The sequence below is a fragment of the Melospiza melodia genome, chromosome 4 (assembly GCF_035770615.1).
Source record: "Melospiza melodia melodia isolate bMelMel2 chromosome 4, bMelMel2.pri, whole genome shotgun sequence".
Lineage (NCBI taxonomy): Eukaryota > Metazoa > Chordata > Aves > Passeriformes > Passerellidae > Melospiza > Melospiza melodia.
The window spans coordinates 59536215-59557202 of NC_086197.1; the positions used below are offsets into that span (position 1 = coordinate 59536215).

Consider the following 20988-nt stretch of genomic DNA (forward strand, 5'->3'; position numbering starts at 1 on the left):
AGGGATGTGCGTGGAGTCCTATTATTCTTTCGTGGGAAGGCCATGGCACTGCCTGCTTGTTTCTGGCTCGAGACACCGTTATTGTTCAACCAGAAAATTTAAAAATACCTAGGTCTAAGTAAATAAAGGAGTTGTTAAGCCATAATCTTTAAGGATACTTTAGAGATTCTTGTAGGCAAAGAGTATATAATATTTGCTCAGGAGTAGGAGTGTACCTGATAAAATAAAACATTCTGATGTTTAAAACACCAATCTGATCACTCCCCCTGTCATACCTATGAGTTCTTTTCTTTCCATCCTCATGAGTTTTTAAGCCTCAGCTACAGTACAATTGCGGGCAATAAAATCAAGTTTTATAATTGCGAAGTTCATTTTGCTTTTCAACTGTAGGGTTTTGAGGGTAAATATTTGTCATTTCCAAAGGTTAGCAGGTTTCCAAGGAAACCACAACAGTATCACCAATCCAGGGCAGGGAAATCCAGTTCTGCTGGCATCCCACTTACTGATTTTCCATCCCAGTCAGCACATGCAATGCCAGGACAAGCAGCTGTTAATTCATCTGTGCATGGAAGTCACATGCAGAATACTGCTATGTAGTTCTGGCTGGTAAAATGGCATTTTTAGCAATGCTGCTTACAAATCAAAAAGAAAGGAAAAGGATCAAGCTTATGGAAGGTTTCTCTTGATCCAGCCATTCCTTCTCTCACAGGAGCTCCCTTGGCTGTGGAGACTCCCCGCCCCTCTGGTGAAGTGGCCACGGCACATGAGACAGGCACGGTGCAGAAGCCTCACCCTGAGAGTCTTACACTCTGCACCTGTGTATCTACAATGAATGCCATCCAACACTGCCTGTGGCTACTTTCTCTGCTGCTCAGCTGCTCCTCTCACCTTCCTGGATGGGGCACTCCTACTACCTGTGCTACAGTGAGGTGCAGATTGTGTGGAAAGAGGAAAATGTGGTCTAAAACCAACATAGCACGGCTGGCCTATGAGGGACCAATAGCTCCAGATTTCAAACATTATATAAATCCTGCATCAGTCCTGCAACCTTTTCCTTCCTGCCCTTGCCATAGTAAGGAAACACTCCATCATTTTTCCATGCATTTCTTTTAAATGTGATATAACACACTCACATCTGAGCTCTAGAGCCTAATTTCTGTGCTTGGTGCATAGCAATGGGCTTCACTTTCTGTCTGCATTGCTCAGCAAGTTCCTGCTGCAGCCCTTCACAAACATTTACTGGGTTGAAAATTTCTCCCCCAAACCATTCAGATTAATGCCCTTTAGTGTCATCTTGGGCCTTCACCCACAATCCAAGAGCAAAAACCTTCAATTTGCCAGCTGCTACCTTGGTGGCTCATGGAGGAGTAGCCAGGAAGGATGGGATCCATGGAAGTGGATATTCAGGCCTGTTAGAAATTACCAGCCTTCACACACATCTCTTTCTGGCTTTTATTAAAAAGTATAGCCAATTACATTCTCATTTTTAGTTGTCTTTTTAATTACCTATGAGTTTGCTGCTCTTTTTCATAACAGCTTTTGTAAATTTAATATTCTTGCTTCACTGTAATGTTGCCACTGATGTTAAATTTTATATTAGGGGGAAAAAAGTATGTAGAAGAATTGTATAAAACGTAAAAGCTCCAACCCCAATGGGGTTGTATGTAAAATTCAGCTGAAACCTGACCAAAACAGGACCAAATCTCTGGCTGAGCAGTGGGTTTATCTCATTAACTGGAGGAGAATAGAAGAGCCTTAAGTGCCTGATATTTCCCCTGAAGGGCCTGAGGAATGCCAAAATACCCTCCTCATCTAGTAGGAAAATAGAGCATTTGGCTGTGTGTATCAGGTGTAAAACACTTCACAGACTTCAGGAGAAAGGTATGCAAGTCGCAGTGCACGCTGTTGAAAACTATGCTATTAAAGGTACCAGAGTTCACTGCCTGCAGCTACTTACACAGTTTGTGGAGAGCCTTTCTAATCTTTTAATTTTATATAATTATATTTGTTTGCGAGTGGAAAGGGTGGGGGAAATTTGGGGATTACTTTGGCAAAGATGTTGGAATCATAGTCGCCTCTAAGTTAACTGCCAATATTAATCTATCTTTTAATATTTTGAAACTATACTCCAGGTATGTCAGATTCCTGAAACCACAAAAATGTTGTCAGAGCAAAATTAAATGTATGTGTGCAGCAATAAGTATTTTAAGAGAAAAAAAATATGTTGCCTGTAATGGCTTTCCAGCTTTGTTGCCTTCAGAGTTGCAAAATAGAAAGATTGGTATTAGAATTTAATGAAAATATTCCCTACAGGTATAATTTTCTCAGGAAACTCAATGTTATGTAAATGACACTTTGGGCAAAGGCGTTTCAGCAGGGAATTTTTTGCCATAAAGTGTAAGGCTGACCATACCATGTCCTGGTACAGACACTGAGGCAAGAAGAGCACAAGTCATTCAGTTGCTGGTCCTGCAGGCCACAGCATCACCTGCTGACCTGACCACATGGTCAGAGGTTTGGCTCATGCTTTTGATAGCTGCATTTCTGTTCTTTGAAAACATTAACATCTTTGGGGGAAAGTAGCTTTGTAACAGACATAAATCATGTTTATGTAAAAAAAACCCTCTAAGGAGTAGATAAGGAAAACTTCACATCACCTATTTTAGGGCATCTTTTCTGAGAACCCAGTATGTCCCAGCACAGTTCTAGTGCATTGTTCTGATGCAAGAGGCTGTGAGGGAGAAAAGAGAGCAGCTGGCATTTCTGATGTGCACTCTGCAAACCCGTGTCCTGGAGAGTATGCAAAAGCCTATCTCTGAGCTGTCAGTTCCCTCATTCTTTTTTCCTAATGTTTTTAATTGATGGTTTTAAAAATCAGACAGAGACAGAGGGGTACTTTTTGCTCAGCCTTCACTTTGATTAAAATGACTGTTCGGAGGGGTTTTTAACCTCCTGGATGCATGGCAGTAGTTATTATTTCAAAAGGCAATTATACTCTGATTCATTTTTCAATGAAGCACCCACAGCTGCTCAAACATCAAGTGAGGCAGGCACATCCCTGGGTACTTGGCCGGATTAGAATCCAGATGCTGCAAGGAAAGTAATAAAGGCCTGTTTGGCAAAACATTACACAACACCAGGCTAGGCTGACTAATTAAAAACTAGCTCACAAAACTTAAAATTCTACAGATTCCAAAGGGAGTCTCTGCTTGGATTTGTTTGGGTGAGGGATAAAAAAGCTCAGAAGCCCCGGAGGTGTCCCTCGGCAGAGAGGTGGTTTTGCAGGCATCTCCTGCACCTCTGTGATGCAGAGGCTGTGCACTCACAGATGCTCTGTCCCTCACGGTGTCCCTCCCCTGCAGCTTGCTCCTGCCACCCCGTGGGATCGGCCGTGCTGCCCCTGGGCCCCGGCACCTTCTGTGACCCCAGCACCGGGGACTGTCCCTGCAAGCCCGGCGTGGCAGGGCCCCGCTGTGACCACTGCCTGCCCGGCTACTGGGGCTTTGGGCCCTACGGCTGCCGGCCCTGCGACTGCGCCCGCAGCTGCGACCCCCACACCGGTGACTGCCACAGGTGAGCTGGGGGTCTCACTCTGTGTTCTCAGCTCCAGGAAGGCTCTGTTTGCACATGGCAAGCAGGCTGAAAGTATCCATTGTGTCACATACTTGGAGTTTGGTATGGGTTTGATATGGGTTTGGTATGGCCAAGAAGTGGGGATAGAGTGGGAGCTGAGACTGTGGATCCCTTGGGAGCCTGGCACGCCATGGCAGGGCACCAGCGATGTTGGAGTTTTTGCTCTCAGTGCTGGTGTTAATGTACCAGGTGTTTTCCATAACCTTCACAGTTGTTTTCTCTCCACAATGTGTAAAATGTGGGCCTCAGGGACATCTGAGTGAGAGGAGACCAAAGGCTTAATTTTGCTGTTTTAACTCAGCTTATATTAACTGGGGTTTGGAGTCAAGCTCTGACTTTTAGAAAACAGCACATTTTAATAATGCCCCACTCTCTAAATCTGACATGTTTTTTTCTTTACCAGACTGAAAATATTTGTGGTGTATAAATCTCTATAATGTATTTTAAACGCAAAATGGATCCATGATCCTCTCTGACAACACTCAACCTGTTCACCTTCCAAAACTGCCTCTTGCATTTACCACCAAGACACACAGTCACGTTGTGTCTGGAGGATGGGCTGGTAGTGGCCCTGCTCTCCAATGGCTCCTGAAAGAAGGTTGATCATCTCCCTTTCCTCTCAACAGCTCAGAAGTTCCCTGGCACAACGAAGCCCCTCCTTTCCAGGCAGTGCTCAACGAGAGCGAGCCCACCTGGGGCTGGGAGGATGAGCAGGGCTTCTCAGCACTCCGGCACTCTGGTAGGACTGCGGCTTTGCACGTGTTCCACCCACCCAATCCCTCCCACCAGCAGCCACTGCAGACCTAGTCTGATGCACTGACTTGTAGTTAGCTCCCTGGCAGTTGCAGGGGGAAATGGACATTCCCGCACTAACTTGTGGAGGAATGTCCTTGTGGCCACCTCCTTCCCCTCTGAGAGCCAGAGTCTCAGAGGCCTTATGGTTCATCCCATCAATGCAAGGATGTGCAAACCCATTAGACAGATGCTCCATGCTGAATGCCTGTACCTGGCATTTAGCTGTTGTAAGGTAAGAATTTGCAGTCCTAGCTCTGAATTTCAAGGCTGAGTGCCCTCATGTTTTACTTGACCATCACATTTTAAAGGTATCCTTATATCCCCTCAACAAACCAGCAACTTTATTTAAAGGGTGGGGTGTGCCACTTCACTGGCAGGCAGGTAGGGGATTTCTAACTCAGAATTTATTTCCCCGATACCCACAACAATTTTGGCATCGCTTGCAGCTTGTGATGCAATTTGAGATGGTCTAGCATGCAGCTGGAGAAGTTATTTCCCTCCAGTGTTCCCAGCCTGGGGGAGGTGGGTGCTGCATGAAGGTGGGTGCAGGGCAGGCTGCTGCCCGTGGGGCAGCATCAGGCTCTCCTCCCTTGCAGCTGCTGCATGCAAGCAGGCAAGCGTCATTTCCTCCGTTTTCAGAGAGGGGCTTGATAACATCTCGAAGATACAATAATTGAGTTAATTGAGGGGAAAGCTCCATCATTTGTCTAGGCCACTTCATTTTAAACATAAATAAGTATATCGTGTTGTTCTTTGTTCTAAGATCACGGAAGTCATTAATCTGCCTTAACCTCTGCAACATTTCCTTTTAAAATTTTGTCTGGTACATTACGGTGTGGAAAATACCACAGGGAAAGATACGCATGTTATTTGCATCCCAAGGCAAAATAATAAGGCCTTTGTTTTCCTTCTCTTCTAATTGTAAACAAGGAGTAATTGCCCTTGGACCAAGAGTCTGTATTCACTCTCAATCTGAAAACAGTTGAAAATTCCTTTTTTTTTTGAGGTCTTGTGGACCACTTGAAAAACCTCCGGCTCTTCCTGGGCTCTGCCTGCCAATGCTCCTGTCTTTGAAGCTCAATTCACCACCATTTGCTTCCTTCTTTTTCCCCAGGTAAATGCGAATGTAAAGAGCAAGTTTTAGGGAATCCCAAGGTCTTCTGCGGGATGAAGTACACTTATGGTGAGTTGTGGGTGAGGGGGCTGCAAAGGGAGGTCTGCAAGGCAGTGCAAAAGTGAATACAGAGCATGAGAGTTGCTGTGTGTGCACCACTCCATGCTGGCAAACCCACGGGACACTTAGTCTAAAGGCAGAACTTCAGTGAAAATGTACAGGTATCATGTTTCCAAGTCAAGGAGGGTGAATCTCGTTCTGTTACCCATCTCTCTTGCCATCAAAACAAAAATCATGGGAGGACGAGAGCTGGAAATGTCCCTGGGAGGTTGTCTAGGTCCAAGAGAGACTATAAAGCATTGTTACCCAAAGTGGGTCACTGAAACCGTGTCAGTAGACAAGATGCCCTAATCAGAGTCTAGAAATAACTGTATCTGAATGATACTGAATGTAAGGAGGGACTGTGATCACTACTCCATGGATAAAACAATTCCAGTAGCTACTGAGAACTCCCACTGTTGCAAGGGGATGATATATATTGTCTATGTGTCTCTTGGATTTAAATGAATGAGAAGAGGCACTTTGTTTCCCAAGACCTCCCTGGTGTGTGCCAACGAACTGCCTCCTTCATACTGTGGCAGAGCAAGGAATGCTCTGTGCAGCACTCCCTTCCTTCACAAGGAATCTCTTGCAGGGGTCTCCTGCACCTGTTTCGTCTCACACTGAAGTTGAAAATGCACAGAGAGATAGCCCATACCTCTGCAGGCTGCAGAGCAACCCACAAAGTGGAGTTCAAGGGGTTGCCAGTTGTTGAAATGTAGCCCTGGATTTGTGATATTAGGAAAAAATTTGATTCTGCTCTGTTTTGCTTCCCAGCCACGATAGTAACTGTGTTTAATCTTGCAAAAGATAAGAAACTGGAAAAAAAAAAAGCCACAAAACCTCCAAGTTCATAAATCTTATCTAAAGTGCACTCAGGCTGCCCCCACTTTCATCAGTCAACATGTGAAGGTGTCAGCTACACTAGAGAGACAGATGAATTATGGGGCTCATCATGAGCTCCAGGAGGTCTCACTGAGAGAGGCTGCCCTGGCTTCCCAGTGTGGGTGCTGAAAAAGCACCAGCAATATGGGGATACCTACCAGTATAGGTCAGCTGGAGGAGCTGAGCCCTGAGCCCCCACCACACAGGGGCTCAGCAGTGGAATGCCAGGTGGAGGAAGTGTGGGTATGAGTGAGCTCAAAACACTCCCTGATTTGCCCCAGACCCCACCAATGGCTCGCTGTCCTCCACTGAATTTGGATTTGGCAGCTCTGCAAAGCAGCAGGACTGGCACTGGGTGGGATGAGGCTGAGGCCAGCAAAGCCTCCAGGTCCATCCCTAAATCCAACTGATTTCCAAAAGAGATAAGGAACACAAAGGGTTTGTTGAACTCGGGGGGAAAATGGGACCTCACACTCTCTTGGCAGTTCCAGAGGCCATGGCCAAAGCAACTGGCAGCATTTCTGCCCATGGGTGTGGGGATGTACGTGCTTCCCAGCAGCTGCTCTGAACCTGGGCTCCCCAGAAGGAGCACTGGGCTAACTCCTGTAACAAAGCACTTGTCCTCACTGCTTCACCCAGACACCAGCACTAGACCAAGATAAAAAAAGGAGCCCTGTAAGTAGTTTGTATATTCCTGGTTTTAAATTCCTGTGTTCCCAGTGATCAAGACAAAGATCTTGTCAGCTCATGACAAAGGCTCCCATGCAGAAGTCAGTGTGAAGATTAAGAAAGTCCTGAAGTCCACAAAGCTGAAGATCCTCCGGGGCAAGAGGACACTCTACCCTGAATCATGGACTAACAGAGGCTGCACTTGTCCCATCCTCAATCCTGGTAAGTTTGACTCCCTGAACAGTACATCCCCACCACATATACACAGATTTCATTGCAGCCCCTCTATCTCCTCATGCCAACGAGCTGGGATTGCAGCCCAGTGCTAATTAAAAATTATTGTCTGTTACATCACTTGGATTCCAACAGCAATCTCCATCAAATTGAAATTTCATAGAGAAAAACTTGGTTCATCCTATAGGCTTTGAAACACACAGTTCTCTTTGCATAGCATAGCAACAGGCTTTCAGCTTTAGCAGTCTCTGTTCCCAGAGGGAGGGAGGTGCACATCACGCCCCAATAGCATGATAAATCTTTCAAAGCTAAAGCTAATTTGAATCTATAAAAACATATGTAAATCTAATTTGAATTGGGATACTGCACTGAAATTCTAGTCTAAACTCAGGGGAAGATTTCTCTTTGAAAGTAACACAAATTTAGATCTACAAGATTTGGAAGACATTTTCTTATGCAGTGAGGGAAGAGCTCCACAGTTTTTTCCCATCTTCTTTCACTGAAATGGAGTATAAGCAACAGTGGCTAAACAAAGCTTGCAGTCTCCAGTATGGATAAGGACATGCAGGTACAGGGGTTTCTTCCACAGAGCAAAACTAAGCTCCAGCTGACACACCTTTCTTTACAACTCCAAGATAAATGAGCAGTTGCCAACTAATTCAGATGAAGGGTTTTCTTTCCATGGGATGTATACACCACTGGGAAAATGGCAATGGAAGCATTGATGTAGGTGCTGAGACATCCCTTTCATGTGCAGCACTGGGAACTAGGGGGTACAGGGCTGTCTGTGGGGCTGGGCTGTGCAGAAAGGTCATTCACTGATGAGGTGTTTGCAGCCTTCTTTCATGTCCTCAGGAGTGACTGTCTGGTTTTGAAGGCAAGCTGCTGTGATAGCACAGCTGTAGCTAGGACTTGTCAGCTGCAAAGGTCAGAGGAATCAGCAGCATTAGGTAGGGCTCTACTGTTTAAGTGCAGTAAGACTTTGGATATTGCTGGAACACCATAAATCACTAATCAAATAGCCATAGCTGGTGTATTTTTCCATATGCAATGAAAACTCAAGCAAGAAAGCCCAGATGCAGCTGCCTTAATGTGAACCTGAAGGAATGCAATGGAAGCTGTCCAAAACTGAGCCTGCAGGGCAGCCCCACACCTGACACCCAGCTTTGCCACTCGACTAACTTCAGAAGAGCTTCACTGATTTTCCCCAACAGATGAAAAGACAGCATTAATCACAGAATCAGTGGAGATCTCTTAGAAAACAGCAGAAAGGGGGAGATGCAACTGTCCTTAGTGACAGTCCAGGTGTCTGACACATCAGGTGTTAATCCCTTGTTACTTCCTTGCCAGCTCTCATGATTTACACTGCAAAGCTTGGTATTGTTTTGAAATGCAGCTGCTGGTCCCATGAGTATAAATTAGTCTCAGCCTTCATGTTGAAAAGAAGTTTGTTGCTAATAGGAAACTTGAAAACATCTGTTGAGTGAATCTTTTAAGATTCAGTGATGTCAAAGAGGGAAAAAAAGATTCCTGATTTTTTTTTAATTCATTATTTTCTTTAGCTACCACATTCATTTCTGAGTGGCTTGCAGTACAATATTAGCAGATTCAACCCTCTATCACACTAAGAGCTTATGGCCTACAGGTGAATAAACCAAAACCAGCTGGATGAAAAGTCAAGCTGACATAAAACAATTTTCTGACATACAGCTATAATGGAAATCACATCTTCAAAAACATAGAGGAGATCAAAGATAAACGGAAAAGTAAGACAGATGTGTTTTTATCCCATTTTACAGAAGTAAAGGGATGCCAAAAGGAGAGTAGGCGCTTAAAGGCTCTGACAAGGCAGAAAAACCTGCAAACATTTATCAAATCTGTGAGGGCTATTTTCAGATGAAAAACGTGCTTAAGTTCATACAAGGAGCGCCCTTTCACCACCCTTGCACACCTTCTGCTCCACACACACACACAGAGAAGCAGATTCTGCTTCTGGGGGACACTGGGCTGAAAGATTTAAAGGTCTCACCTGTTTGCAAGGTAACAGGAGCCCATCTCTTCCATGGCTCTGCCAAGCACAGGCAGAGAGGCAGAGAGCAGCCTGCCAGGACAAACTGCACAGCCTCAAGTGGCATCTCAGTCATTTCATTTGTTCTAATTTTACAGCTCTGTAGCATCAGGTTGAAAATCTAGAAAGCGCTACACAGTCAGCAACCATGGCAATATTTGCTTGCTCTCTTAGTATGCATACCACATTTCTCTCTCAAGGGAAATAAATCTAGGAACCCTTGAAAAGTGATGTTTTTAACAGCAAGATTGACTTGGCCAAAATTAATGTCTTTTGAAGGGCAATGCTGCCACACACCTATCCTGTGTTTACTTGGAAGAAGAGAGAATGTGTGTGCCCAAAAACTCAAATAAAGTAGAAAGCAAATTATATTGCTTGACCTTTAACTTGGGAGGCACCCTCTCTTTATTCTGGACTGCAAAATGGAAGCCCAAAACAGCACAAGCTGCAGCCAGGATGGAGTGGGATGGCTGAGAGCACCCAGTGAAGGCCCATCTCCCGTGCCTGGGTTGCACCAGTGTTCCCCAGCCTGGTGCAAGAAGCAGTGGGTGCAGGAGGGGTCAAATGCTAGCTGTACCCTAAATATGCTGCAGTGGCATGCTGAACCTGGCAGGGAGCTCCTCCTGCCGTGAAAGGGATTATACTCCTTATTATCCCCATTTATGGCACATTTGTGGCTCATTTAGGCTGTTTGGATCTGTGGCAGTGTTTCTTTAGCTAATTCAAGCCAAAGGCTTTGCTCTATCCCCCTGTTTAGCAGTTGTTACCTGGTTCCAAGCACTCTTTTGAGTCGTGTCCTGAAAGCCAAGCACAGACCTAGATGCCTGAGGAAAACCCTGCAGCAGGACACGACAGGGACACACTCCAGCCCTTTTATCTGTTCTGAACAACCAGCTGAGGCTTTGTCAGACCCTGCTGTCATGTCTCTAAAACATCTGGCAGAGGCAGAAATTAGTTCTTTTCAGTGTGACAGCCACTCCTTCAGGCTCTTCCAGGGTACTGGTTCCTGCACATTTAGTGTTGCCTCTCACTGGGGTCTGGCATGCCTTTGCCTCCAAGGGGCCACGGGCCACTCCGAGCAAGATACCGAGCACTGGACTGTCCTGCACTGTTCCATTCCTTGAATTCGCTGAACTCATCTCCAGGCCCAGATTTATTCAGGGAGAAGTGAGGCAGATGGCTGCCAAATGAAGGTAGTAGCAGTTCCCAGAAGAGGTGTAAAAACTTGCTGTGCCACCCCCAGAGTTCATCCATCTTTTGTTTATATTTAGAAGCTCACAAAGTCACATTTTGTGTGCTGCATCTCTCTGACAGGTAGCCACAGGAGTCATTTTGCCAAAGACACAGATAGAGCTATAGATATACAGATATACATGAGAGCCAATATATATAAATATTTCTTTGTTCAAGTGCTTTTTTGCATGGGACTAGATATCCAGGCTGACTTTGCAGCTCAATAGGCCTCTTGAGCATGGTACTGTGCAGTCCCTGACCGCTCTGCTGCTTTGCAGGCTTGGAGTATCTTGTGGCAGGACACGAGGACGTCCGAACAGGCAGGCTCATTGTCAACATGAAAAGTTTTGTCCATCAGTGGAAGTCGGCTCTTGGAAGAAAGGTCTTGGAGATTTTGAAAAGAGACTGCAACTAGAGGTGTGCAACTGCCTAGGGCATTTCTTTATGCACAAAATGCAACAGCCTCCACAAAGAGAAGACCTCTAGCATGAAAACTGGAATGTAAGAAAATAGTGCCAAAACATGTAGTGAGGCATTCAGAGTTGTAGGCGCTGTCTAATTTAACCCTTTCTGGCCGATGTTCTTTCACTTGCCTATAGCTTCCTTGTCAGGGCCTCACCCTGAGCCCTGCTCATTGTTATGTTGAGGGAAAAAAAAAGGAAGGGTGGTGGATGCTTGTCTCGCTCCAGTGTGCTGTTGGAGCAACTCCCATGAAGCCACTGATCACCCAAGACTAAACTGCCACCCTCAAAGAGCTACTGCTGAGAAGCAAACACTGCCAGTGCCACCAGTGTGCATCCTGAGTGACTTCCAGGGCTCCCAGAGGATGCTGTGGGGAAGGCAATGGGTAGGTGCTGCCACGCATGTGGCAATGAGAATCACTCCTTAGAAACACCCCCTTACAGGTTAGGACATGGCACTCATCAAAGAGAATGGGGTGCCACTTGCTTTTAGCCTGTTTGCCCTGCTGAAGGTTTCAAGGGCTAGATTCTCTGCTGATGCTGCTGAGGAGAGAGCTGCTGGAGTGAATTGAACCCCTCTGCCTTGGCACAGGCGTGATGCAGGGCAGAGGCCAGCTCTCCACCCACTGCATGGCTGCAGAGAAGAGCCAGCTGCAGAGGGTGCAGTGTCTCTGAGCTTTTGTGCTTGAAGTGTTAAAAGATGAACCTAGCCCTAGTGTAAATATTTCATTGTATAAAGCACTTTACTGCTTGCCACTTCACGGTGTGGGGAGTCTAATTGTGTTGGGGAAAGAAGAATTTGAAGGTGGCACGTGAGAAAAAACTCCCAGAAACAGAAGCACTCCTGAGGACCCCCCACAGTTGGACAGCATTAACAGTATAAAGGGAATGGCCAGCCTGGCACTGGCCACTCAGAGTATCTGAGGATGCAATCTGAAAGATAAAGTATTTGCACTGAAGTCCCAGCTTCAGACCAGCACTTAGACCCCGTGGGCAGGACTCCAGCAAGACTTTGCAAACAGAGTGGGGAGAAGAGACTTTGAGATAAAAATGCAATTGCAGGAGGAGAAAAACTCTTGACTGCAGGAAAAGGAGTGGATGTAGAGAACAGAAAGGACTTGCATTTACATATCACAACCCAGCAATTCATGGTGGGCCTGGAGTTTATTTTATTTTTATGTTAGTATTTAAAACTGAACACTTAATTTTTTTCTTCTGGTTGTGTTATTGTTTGCAATATATACAGCCATTATACTCCCTCATTAACACCAGTATGAAATATAGCACAGTTTACTGCAGTTTTCAGCACTAAAATATATCCTTTCTGTAAAGCATCCTTAAACCACTTTGCATAGAGTGTATTTTGTTCATGAGTGTGAGGGGAAAGAAGACATACAACACCAGAAAAGTCACTAGTCTACCAATCCACTTTACGTACGTATTTTTCTTTCAAGGTCCTGTGGACTCACAGAAAAAAAGATGCTATTTTGGTAATTTGTTTTTGTATCTCATGTATGTAATAAATATAATATGATTTCAACATCTTCTTCTTCTGTTACTGTTTATGCCAATGGCAGCAGGGTCTGCATGCCTGCACGAAAGAGCTCAAGCAAAGATTGCAGTGTGTGAAGAGAAGCTGCCATAGGGGATATATTCCTCTCTGGTTGGGGGGTAAAATGCAACACATGGTAGAAAGCAAAGCAGCATGGATGGCTCACAAAAATCTCATTTCACCTCTTGTTTTTGGGAGGTTTATAAGCTCTTCTCATAAGAAGGGGAATTGTACCTAAATATTTTCAAAGCTGGCCAGATCCTTGCCTCCACACAGTCTTGAAGGCTGAGCTGCAGAGCAAGTACTTATAAGAAGCAAGTTGAGGATGGCAGAAATAAGGTTTGTTCCCTACATTTGAAACTACTAAGGGGAAACAAAAGGCTGTGGGAAACAAGTGCTGTGGCAAAAGGTCTACAAAAACACTGCAGAGTGAAGTCAAGCATCAGAAATTAGTGGCCAGGGGGTCAAGCCATAATCCGCAGTGTGGGCAGCAGCTCCCCAGGTGGGTGGTTAATCAGTGACTGCAGCAGCACCCATCTCCCTGCTGCAGGAGAGTGCAGGGACAGGCTCCCCTGTACAGGCACTCAGGGACCAAGAGCCTCCAACAGCTCTGTTTTGATTTAAAACTGTGAGTTTACCTGCTTCACACATTGTTAGCTTCATTTTATTTTAATGCCACAGAAAATATATTTGCAGTGGCTGGCTGATTCATGTGGCCTTGTGAAAGCTGGTGGGTGTGATCCCACTGTCCCAGCCAGCTCAAGCACTGTAGGAAACCAGGATGGCTTTGTTGGCAGTGCTGCTTACAGCATCTTGTCTGACTCCTCTCCTAGCCTTGGACACTGATGGTTTTATGGAAGAAAGGGGTTAACTTCTGAGGGGTAAATCTGCCCTTGAGAAATTTCTGTCAGGGGATTTTGGCTGCAAGAAGTGTCCCATTACAAGGAGCAGATGAGCTGGATATCAAAGAATCACAGAATCAGTTGGGTTGGAAAAGACCTCTGATATAATTGAATTCAAGCTTTGACCAATCACCACCTGATCAGCTAGACCATGGCAATAAGTGCCATGTCCAGATGTTTTTTGAACACCTCCAGGAATGGTGACTCCACCAGCTCTCTGAGCTGCCCATTACAGTGTATAACATCCTTCCTGTGAAGGAATTCTTCCTGATGTCCAACCTGAACCTCCCTGGCACAGCTTGAGACTATGTCCTCTTGTCTTGTCTCCTTGCAGGTGGTTGTAGAGAGAGAGAAGGTCTCCCCTGAGCATCCTTCTCTCTAGGCTGAACAATCCGAGCTCCCTCAGCCACTCCTCACAGGACTTACCCTCTAGACCTTTTCTATCCCTCTTTTCATATGAGATCACAAAATGGCCAACCAGGCTCTCCTTAGCAAGAAAAGCTTCTTTGGACACTGTCTTTGCAGCTCAGTGAGTTAATGGAAGCAGCCTGCCTGGTTTATCTGTTTATTGCCCTCTGTCATGTGTATGACAAGAGGATGTCTGTCTCTGCCCACCTGAAGAATAGATGTGTTGCTTGATGATTCCAGGAATAGCAATGCCTTGACCAGTCCTTCTGTGTGACAAAAATCAGTGGCAGGAAAACCAGCCCAGTCATAATCAAAGTTGGCAACAGCACCCACAGAAGGGTCTTTTCTTCCAGAACTGCCCCACCGATGGCAGCTGAGGCCAGGCTGCCCTTTCTGAATTGTGCTGCTTCTGTCAAGGGGTGAGTGCTGGATTTTCAGGAAGCAGAGATGGGAATTGCCACAGTTCTCCCTAGGGCATCCTCATGCTGTCCCTATGCCTCACCTGCCCCTAAAGAACAAGGACCTCCCTGCTGCTGAAGGAAGCATGGTGGAGTCTCCTTTTCCCAAGGCTGGAGGCCAGATGTCAGCAGTGGCCAGGGATCAGTGATGGGGGCTGGGGCTGCCTGCCAGAGCCCCGTGCTCCTGGTTGTCTGTCAGCACTGCAGGAGTGAGCGGTGTTGGTACCCTGGGCTTGCTGGAGGAGGAAAGGCAAGGTGAGGTGTGCTGGAGCCAGCTGCCACCACAGCACTGAGCCTGGCTGTCCACAGCTATACAGCCCCTGCAGCACCTGACCCAAACCTGTCCTCCTTCAAGGCATTCACAGGACACCCACTTTCTGGAGGACATGAGCACTCCACTCTGGCACATGAGCTCTCAGCAGGTGCTTTGGCACAGAGAAGGAAACACCTGGCTCCAGCAAGTTTTCAATGCCTCCTTGCACTCTCTGAGGCAAATCCTGTGCCAAAAGAATTATCAGGAATAGGCACTAAGCCGCTGTGTCTTTCTCCACTGTCCCCTGCCACCACTGCTGCCTGTGGAAGAAAGCAGAATAAGCCACACAGATCTGCCCGTTGGTTTTCCCTAACCTGAAGCTGGGTTCTTGGAGAGGCTGTACTCAGAGACATCCCACATCCTTCCTGAGAGGTGGCCTTACACCAGTACCTGGAAGCAGGGTGAGTCTCCCCAGCTGTGCAGGGCCTTTGTGATGGGTACCTCTGCCCGTTCATCAGGAAGCAGGAGGTGATTAGTGAAGCATCTTCTTTCACTCAGTTAAAGACCATTTTTCTCTTTGGATCACCTCAACAGACTAACCATGCCCACAGGCTCTGAGTGCAAGGAGGGCCAGCAGAGCAGCCACCTGCAGGCCCAGCCACATCCATCCCTGCAGCAGCAGCTGGCCATGGCTCCCAGCAGCATGGCCCCCTCCCCTAGGAAATGCCACTGACGGGAGCCTCCTCATGCCAGACCAGGCCCTGTTGGGCTACAGAAGTGCTCTGCCCCTCTGCCATGGTGAGAGGCTGCAGAGGACTCAGGGTTGTGCTGCCTGCATGTGCACAGGGCCACCCAGCCGGTGACTGCTCGCCCCTGAGGAATGCAATCTCCCAGTCACAATGGAAAATTACAGGCACGTTTTATATAGTTGCTCCAGCAGGCCAAATCTTCTGGGATATGACCATGTTGCTGAAAATGACTGAACATCTGGGACTACAGGCCTGCCTAAATGGAAATCTGGGCTGGTATGGGTAAACATAACAATTCAGGAACAAATAGCTGCAGTGTACTTTTTTTTTAATCTTTATTTTTAGTTATTGTATTGACTTCAATATCAACACAGGATAGAATAAACATCTCAAAAATGTCCGGTGGCTACTGCCTCAGCATCCACAGGAGCTGTCTCTCTGATAAGGCTGGCGGGGATCAGCTGTCTGTGGGCCTTCTGGGCTGATGTGTTGATTTTTTGATGATGGTGTTTCCAAAGCATGCTCTTACCCAGGGGTCACAGTTTCTTGCTGCTCTTTTCCCACAGTTCAGCACAGAAACTTCATGAATGCCTTGTATTGCTTCAAGGGAAGGCAGTGATGCCTCAGCAAGGCTGGGAAATACACTATATATGGGAAACTTGTAGGCATATTGAAAATGTTAGCATGGCCAAGAGGCCAAAATGCTGCAGCAGGCATTGGGAGAGCCACTGTCTATGTCTAGCTCATCTCCTCACTTCTCCACCACTCTTAGGGATCCTTTGAGCAAAAATAACGCTGGGTTGCTTGAGCATGTGATGTATCACTGGTGTGATGCACTCATGTGGGCACTTAAGCCCAGCCAAGTCCTGTAGCCCAGAAAAATGTCATCATGCCCAAGCTTTGTTGCAATGCCATGTGCAGTTCTAGGTATCTCCAAGTACTACCTGGACAATTTCAGCTGTAGAAGACATGTAGAAGAAGCTTCCCAGGCCACTAAAGGTCATGGGGAATTGTGGGTCTGGATGAAGGTGTGCATGTGTGCATCCCCATGCTTACTACTTCATTTCCTAGATGGTGTTTGCTCATGTCTCTGAGCTCCTCCTGACCAGGCAGGTTGTTCATACTGACTGCATTTCTTTCTTTGGCCTCTTGTCTCAGATTTATACATGGAAATTAAATACAGTTATTTAGCACAGGACATGACTTTTAAGCCATCTGGAAATGAGGGCTGGCAAAAGACCCTCAGATCTGTATGAAAATTGCTGAGAAGAAGAAAATTGCTTCCTAAAGCAAACATTAGTGAAATTTCCCCCAACTGACTTGCTGTGGACATGGATATGCACCCCTTCTAGCAGGTGCAAAATGCAGCCCAGCTCTAGGATCAGGACACATGCCTGAGGTACACCAACAGGTGAAAAAAGATCAAAACCGAACAACCGCCCATTCAGCCGGCATCAGCCTGGAGGAAAGGGCATTCCTCACTGCAGTTCCTGTGGCAGATTCACACATGATCGCTGCCTGGATCAGTAGGAGATATTTCTCACATTATTACCTTAAGATTTATACATTAAAAAATATGTTTGCTCTCTGTCCCTGCTGTTTATGAGAGCTTTCTTTGATTTGCATCAGGTGCAACTCACATTTGACCTCGAGCACTTGTGAAGCCTCTGTGTGGTCAAATCTGCTGCATAATCTCTGCTTGGGCTTTATCTGAGTAACACCTGTTACTCAGAGATCAGAAAACATTATTTCAGATACACAACCAAGGAGAGATTCACCTCACCTAACGTGCGGTGCTGGTGGCAGACGGCGGTCAGGACAGGATCCCCCAGCCCCCCCCAGGGTTGCAGAAGAGACCCAGGAGCACCCTGAGGGGACATTAGAGCTGCCCATCTGCCCCACAGGGGTAGGTGAGGGGGCAGGAAGATGCACAGGTCCTTGTGCAACTTGAGGAGCATCGGCAAGATGCTCTTGGCATAGAAGCAGAGGATTAAACTAATGCTTAAGGGCAGTTAAACAGAACAGACGTGCAAGCCGGGACACTGTCACCTCTGCAGCTGTGGGCACATACAGTGACAAGGGACCCCAGCCACAGGAGACAAGGAAGCCTCAGCATTTGCCCCTTGCAGGGCATGGCTGCCTGGACCTGATCAGTCTCCTAATTACAGTGCTACAAGAAGAAGCCTTGACCTGCAGAGCAGGTCCTCAAAAAGGCCCCCAGAGCTGCTGGTGTGACTGGAACAGGGAGGCTGCTCCAAGGGAGTCTAACCTGGTCATGGCCACACATGCAGCCTGCAGTCGCCTAAGGGGGTTGAAAATGCTCATGTGGAGCTGTGTGTGCAAAATAAACGTGCCCAGAGTGACTCTGCAGTGCAGCAAACCCCTGTCTCTGCCATCCATCACCTCTGACACAGACATTTTGGGAGGGATGCTGCCCCCGGGCAGCCCCCAGGCCGGGGGGTCAGGAGAGGATGGAGTGGTGCAGAGCTGTGCCAAGAGCCAAGCTGACAACTCTGGGGTACAGATCCTCACCTTGCAGTGCCCAGAGAATTTCCAGAGAACTGTGTCATTTATTCCCATGCCTGTACCTCCGCAGAGGCAGCACATCCTGCCCCGTGACTTGGCCCTGGCCGCCGCCAACATCTACAAGGGCAGGAGGAAAAAAACAACAACAAGAAAACAGAAGCCAAGTTATGCAGCAGAGGGGGAATAAAAATATTTCCCTGGTCGCGGCGGGTGACCGGCAGAAACCCCGAAAGGCGCAGTGAACACAATGCCCGGCGGCTCGCACAGAGCCCGGCCCGGCCCCGAGGAGCAGCCCCGGCGGCAGCGCTCCAGGGACCGGGGACAGTGGTGGCGGTGCCCTTGGGACGGGCCTGCTCTCCCGGCCCTGCTCGGGGACATAAACAGGACGCCCCACCTCTGGCAGATAGCGATCAGCTGGACACGGCAGGAGAGGGAAGAGGCCGGGGCCCGGCTGCGGCCCGGTCACCCTGAAATGACAAAGCATTACTGCAAATGACAAAATCGGAGCGGTGCTGCAAGGAGCTTCCACACCGACGGCAACAGGAGGGCACCATCCGTGCGGGGACTGCTCCATGCCGGTGACTATTTCACACACTAAAAGCAGTAACCACTGAATTCTTCTGAGCCAAAAGCACTTATAATTGGATAATGGCCACTGACCATCGGTAGGTGCGTTGGCGAAAGCCTGAAGGAAACCATGAGATTTTTTTTTTCCACCCACAGCACTATTATGAAGCTGACAAGGTCCTGCTCTCTGTAATTCCTATTAATTTTACTGCCTGACCTTCGAGATTTATGACAGCTTTGTCTGACATTCATGGGGCAGACAGGTATTGTTACATGCCGACGTAACCCAGGTAGCAGCCACGGGTTGTTCTCCACAAATGACTGCACTCCAGTCAGCTTTGGAAAACTCCCTGCTTTGTACAGGGAAATACTAAGTAAATGAGAATCGCTTTAAATTCCAGTCTCCCTTTCCACCCTCAGGGAAACACAACACATGCCAGAGAACAGAAATCACTGCTCATCCTGTATTCAAACAACAGGCAAGCTTAAATCCTTAGAAATCCTTGAATACCCAGCAGATGATGACATACACTGAGGCCATACTATACCTGTCATTTAAACCCTCTGTGACTTGAAAAAATCAAATACACTGCAGTTATACTAGCCAGAGGCAAAGGAGGAGTGACCAGCTGGTCATTCTTTTCCTTCCAGGACTCTGATTTCTCTTGCAGAGTCTTTTTTTATCCTCTATGTAACATCCAAAATAGAGAGAAATCAAAAAGAACTAAAATAGCAATGGTACAAGAAAAAGCACCATCAGGAGTTCCTGTTCACAAGGCTATCCTGGCATTCATCTGGGGCTGTTGACATATTTTATAGTCAGTTGGTCTCTGCCAGCTGGATGCCAGCTTCAAACTTGAACCCACAACTGTGATAACTTCTTGCTTCATGTTACACTTCATGCACTGTTATTTTTCCTGCAGTGTGTTAGCAGTGCAGCTTATTCTGAGGAACAGCTTGTCTGAAGGCATCCTGTAAAATAGACCCACGTGGGTAATCTCAGGTTTCCCCCACCTGGGGAAGCAAGGATTTTGCTTCCATGTTATGTTAAGGAAGGATTTTTTTCTGAGTGAATTGTAGCAAAGAGAGCCTATTGCTTTGCTGTCAAAGGAATATGTGTGTTACCATCATTTTAGTACAATTTCTGTAATGTTATGAATGTTTCTTCATTAAACTGAAGAAACATTTTCATTTTAATTATCTGTAGCCCATGGAGATACATGTCTGCCCAATTCCCCCTCCCAAGCTGGTGCAGAATTGCACTCTGTTGGTGGATGCTGGTGCTGGGTTATACTAAGTGCTGTCCAAATAAGTTTTCTCCCAAAAGACTGCAGTGTCTGAGGGCTCCAGGGAGACCAGTTCTGGGGGAGAAGAGCTGTGTCCTTTGTCTTCTCTGGAGGATTTTGTTTTCTTTCCCTGGCATTACTTGGGAGCAGCATGGAGCTGGGCCTTCATGGCTGGCAGTGCTCCCATGGTAAGACCACCACACCTCCCACTTTCTGCAGTCCCAACAGAGGCTTTGCAGCCCATCTCCTCTGCCAGCAGGCCACTGCCAAGCAGCAGATGCTACAGGGTGGAGGCAGAAGCCACTGCCTGGCTGCAGGAACCCCAGAGCCAGAGAACACGTGCGAGCTCACAGCCTGCTGGTGACAGCTCAGCTGCCATGGAACAAGCCTGCTGAGAACCAGCAATATATGGCACTTCAAACTCTGTGGTTTGTATCCACCCACCCTGACATCCCTGGAAGTGTTCCAGGCCAAGGTGGATGGTACTGAGAGCAGTCTGGTGTAGTGAGATGTGTCCCTGCTCGTGGCAGGGGGTTGCAACCAAATGATCCTTAAGGTCCCTCCTAACCCCAAACCATTGTGTGATTCTGTTTTCCGGCACACATAAAACGTTCACAAAACATAAAGTGTGGCTTTGGAGCCCACCAAAGGCCACTTCTTGTAGGCTTGGGGCAGGGGGGATCCCTCACTGAGCGTGCAGACATCTGGGAGCCAGTAAGGGTCACCCCTGGCTTGCTACAGACCTCACCCTGGGTTTATCCTAATAGCTCACAAGCTGCTAAGCACTGCTTCCACTGCAATTTCTCCCTGCCACTCACTGATTAAACCCTATTTTAATAATAAGCCATAAAGATTACTGACTCATCCTTTCTCTTATCGTTAAGGAAATGGTCAATTGGTCAATTATATTAAGCACCACAAAACTCAAAAAAATTGAGATTCCTGTTAAAGGATCCACTTTTTTGCCCTTTAAACTGAGAAGCAACCTTCAGGCATCAGTTCCCAGCCAACACAACATTTGCATGTGTTATAATTAGATATTGGTTTTGTTGCTGCTCAAGGTAGTTACAGTGCTTTCCACTGCAAACCCACTTGA

General features: G+C 47.0%; 1 protein-coding gene across 1 annotated transcript in view; it reads left to right on the forward strand.

Annotated features, from left to right (window-relative positions):
* Positions 1–12733, forward strand: part of NTN4 (netrin 4) — a 47456-nt gene extending 34723 nt beyond the window's left edge. Inside the window, exons 6-10 of the mRNA XM_063154860.1 lie at positions 3363–3573; positions 4260–4372; positions 5543–5611; positions 7247–7417; positions 11009–12733. Coding sequence (XP_063010930.1) covers positions 3363–3573; positions 4260–4372; positions 5543–5611; positions 7247–7417; positions 11009–11145 — 701 coding nt within the window. The 3' untranslated portion in view covers positions 11146–12733. The remainder of the gene's footprint in view (positions 1–3362; positions 3574–4259; positions 4373–5542; positions 5612–7246; positions 7418–11008) is intronic.
* Positions 12734–20988: the final 8255 nt, after the last annotated feature.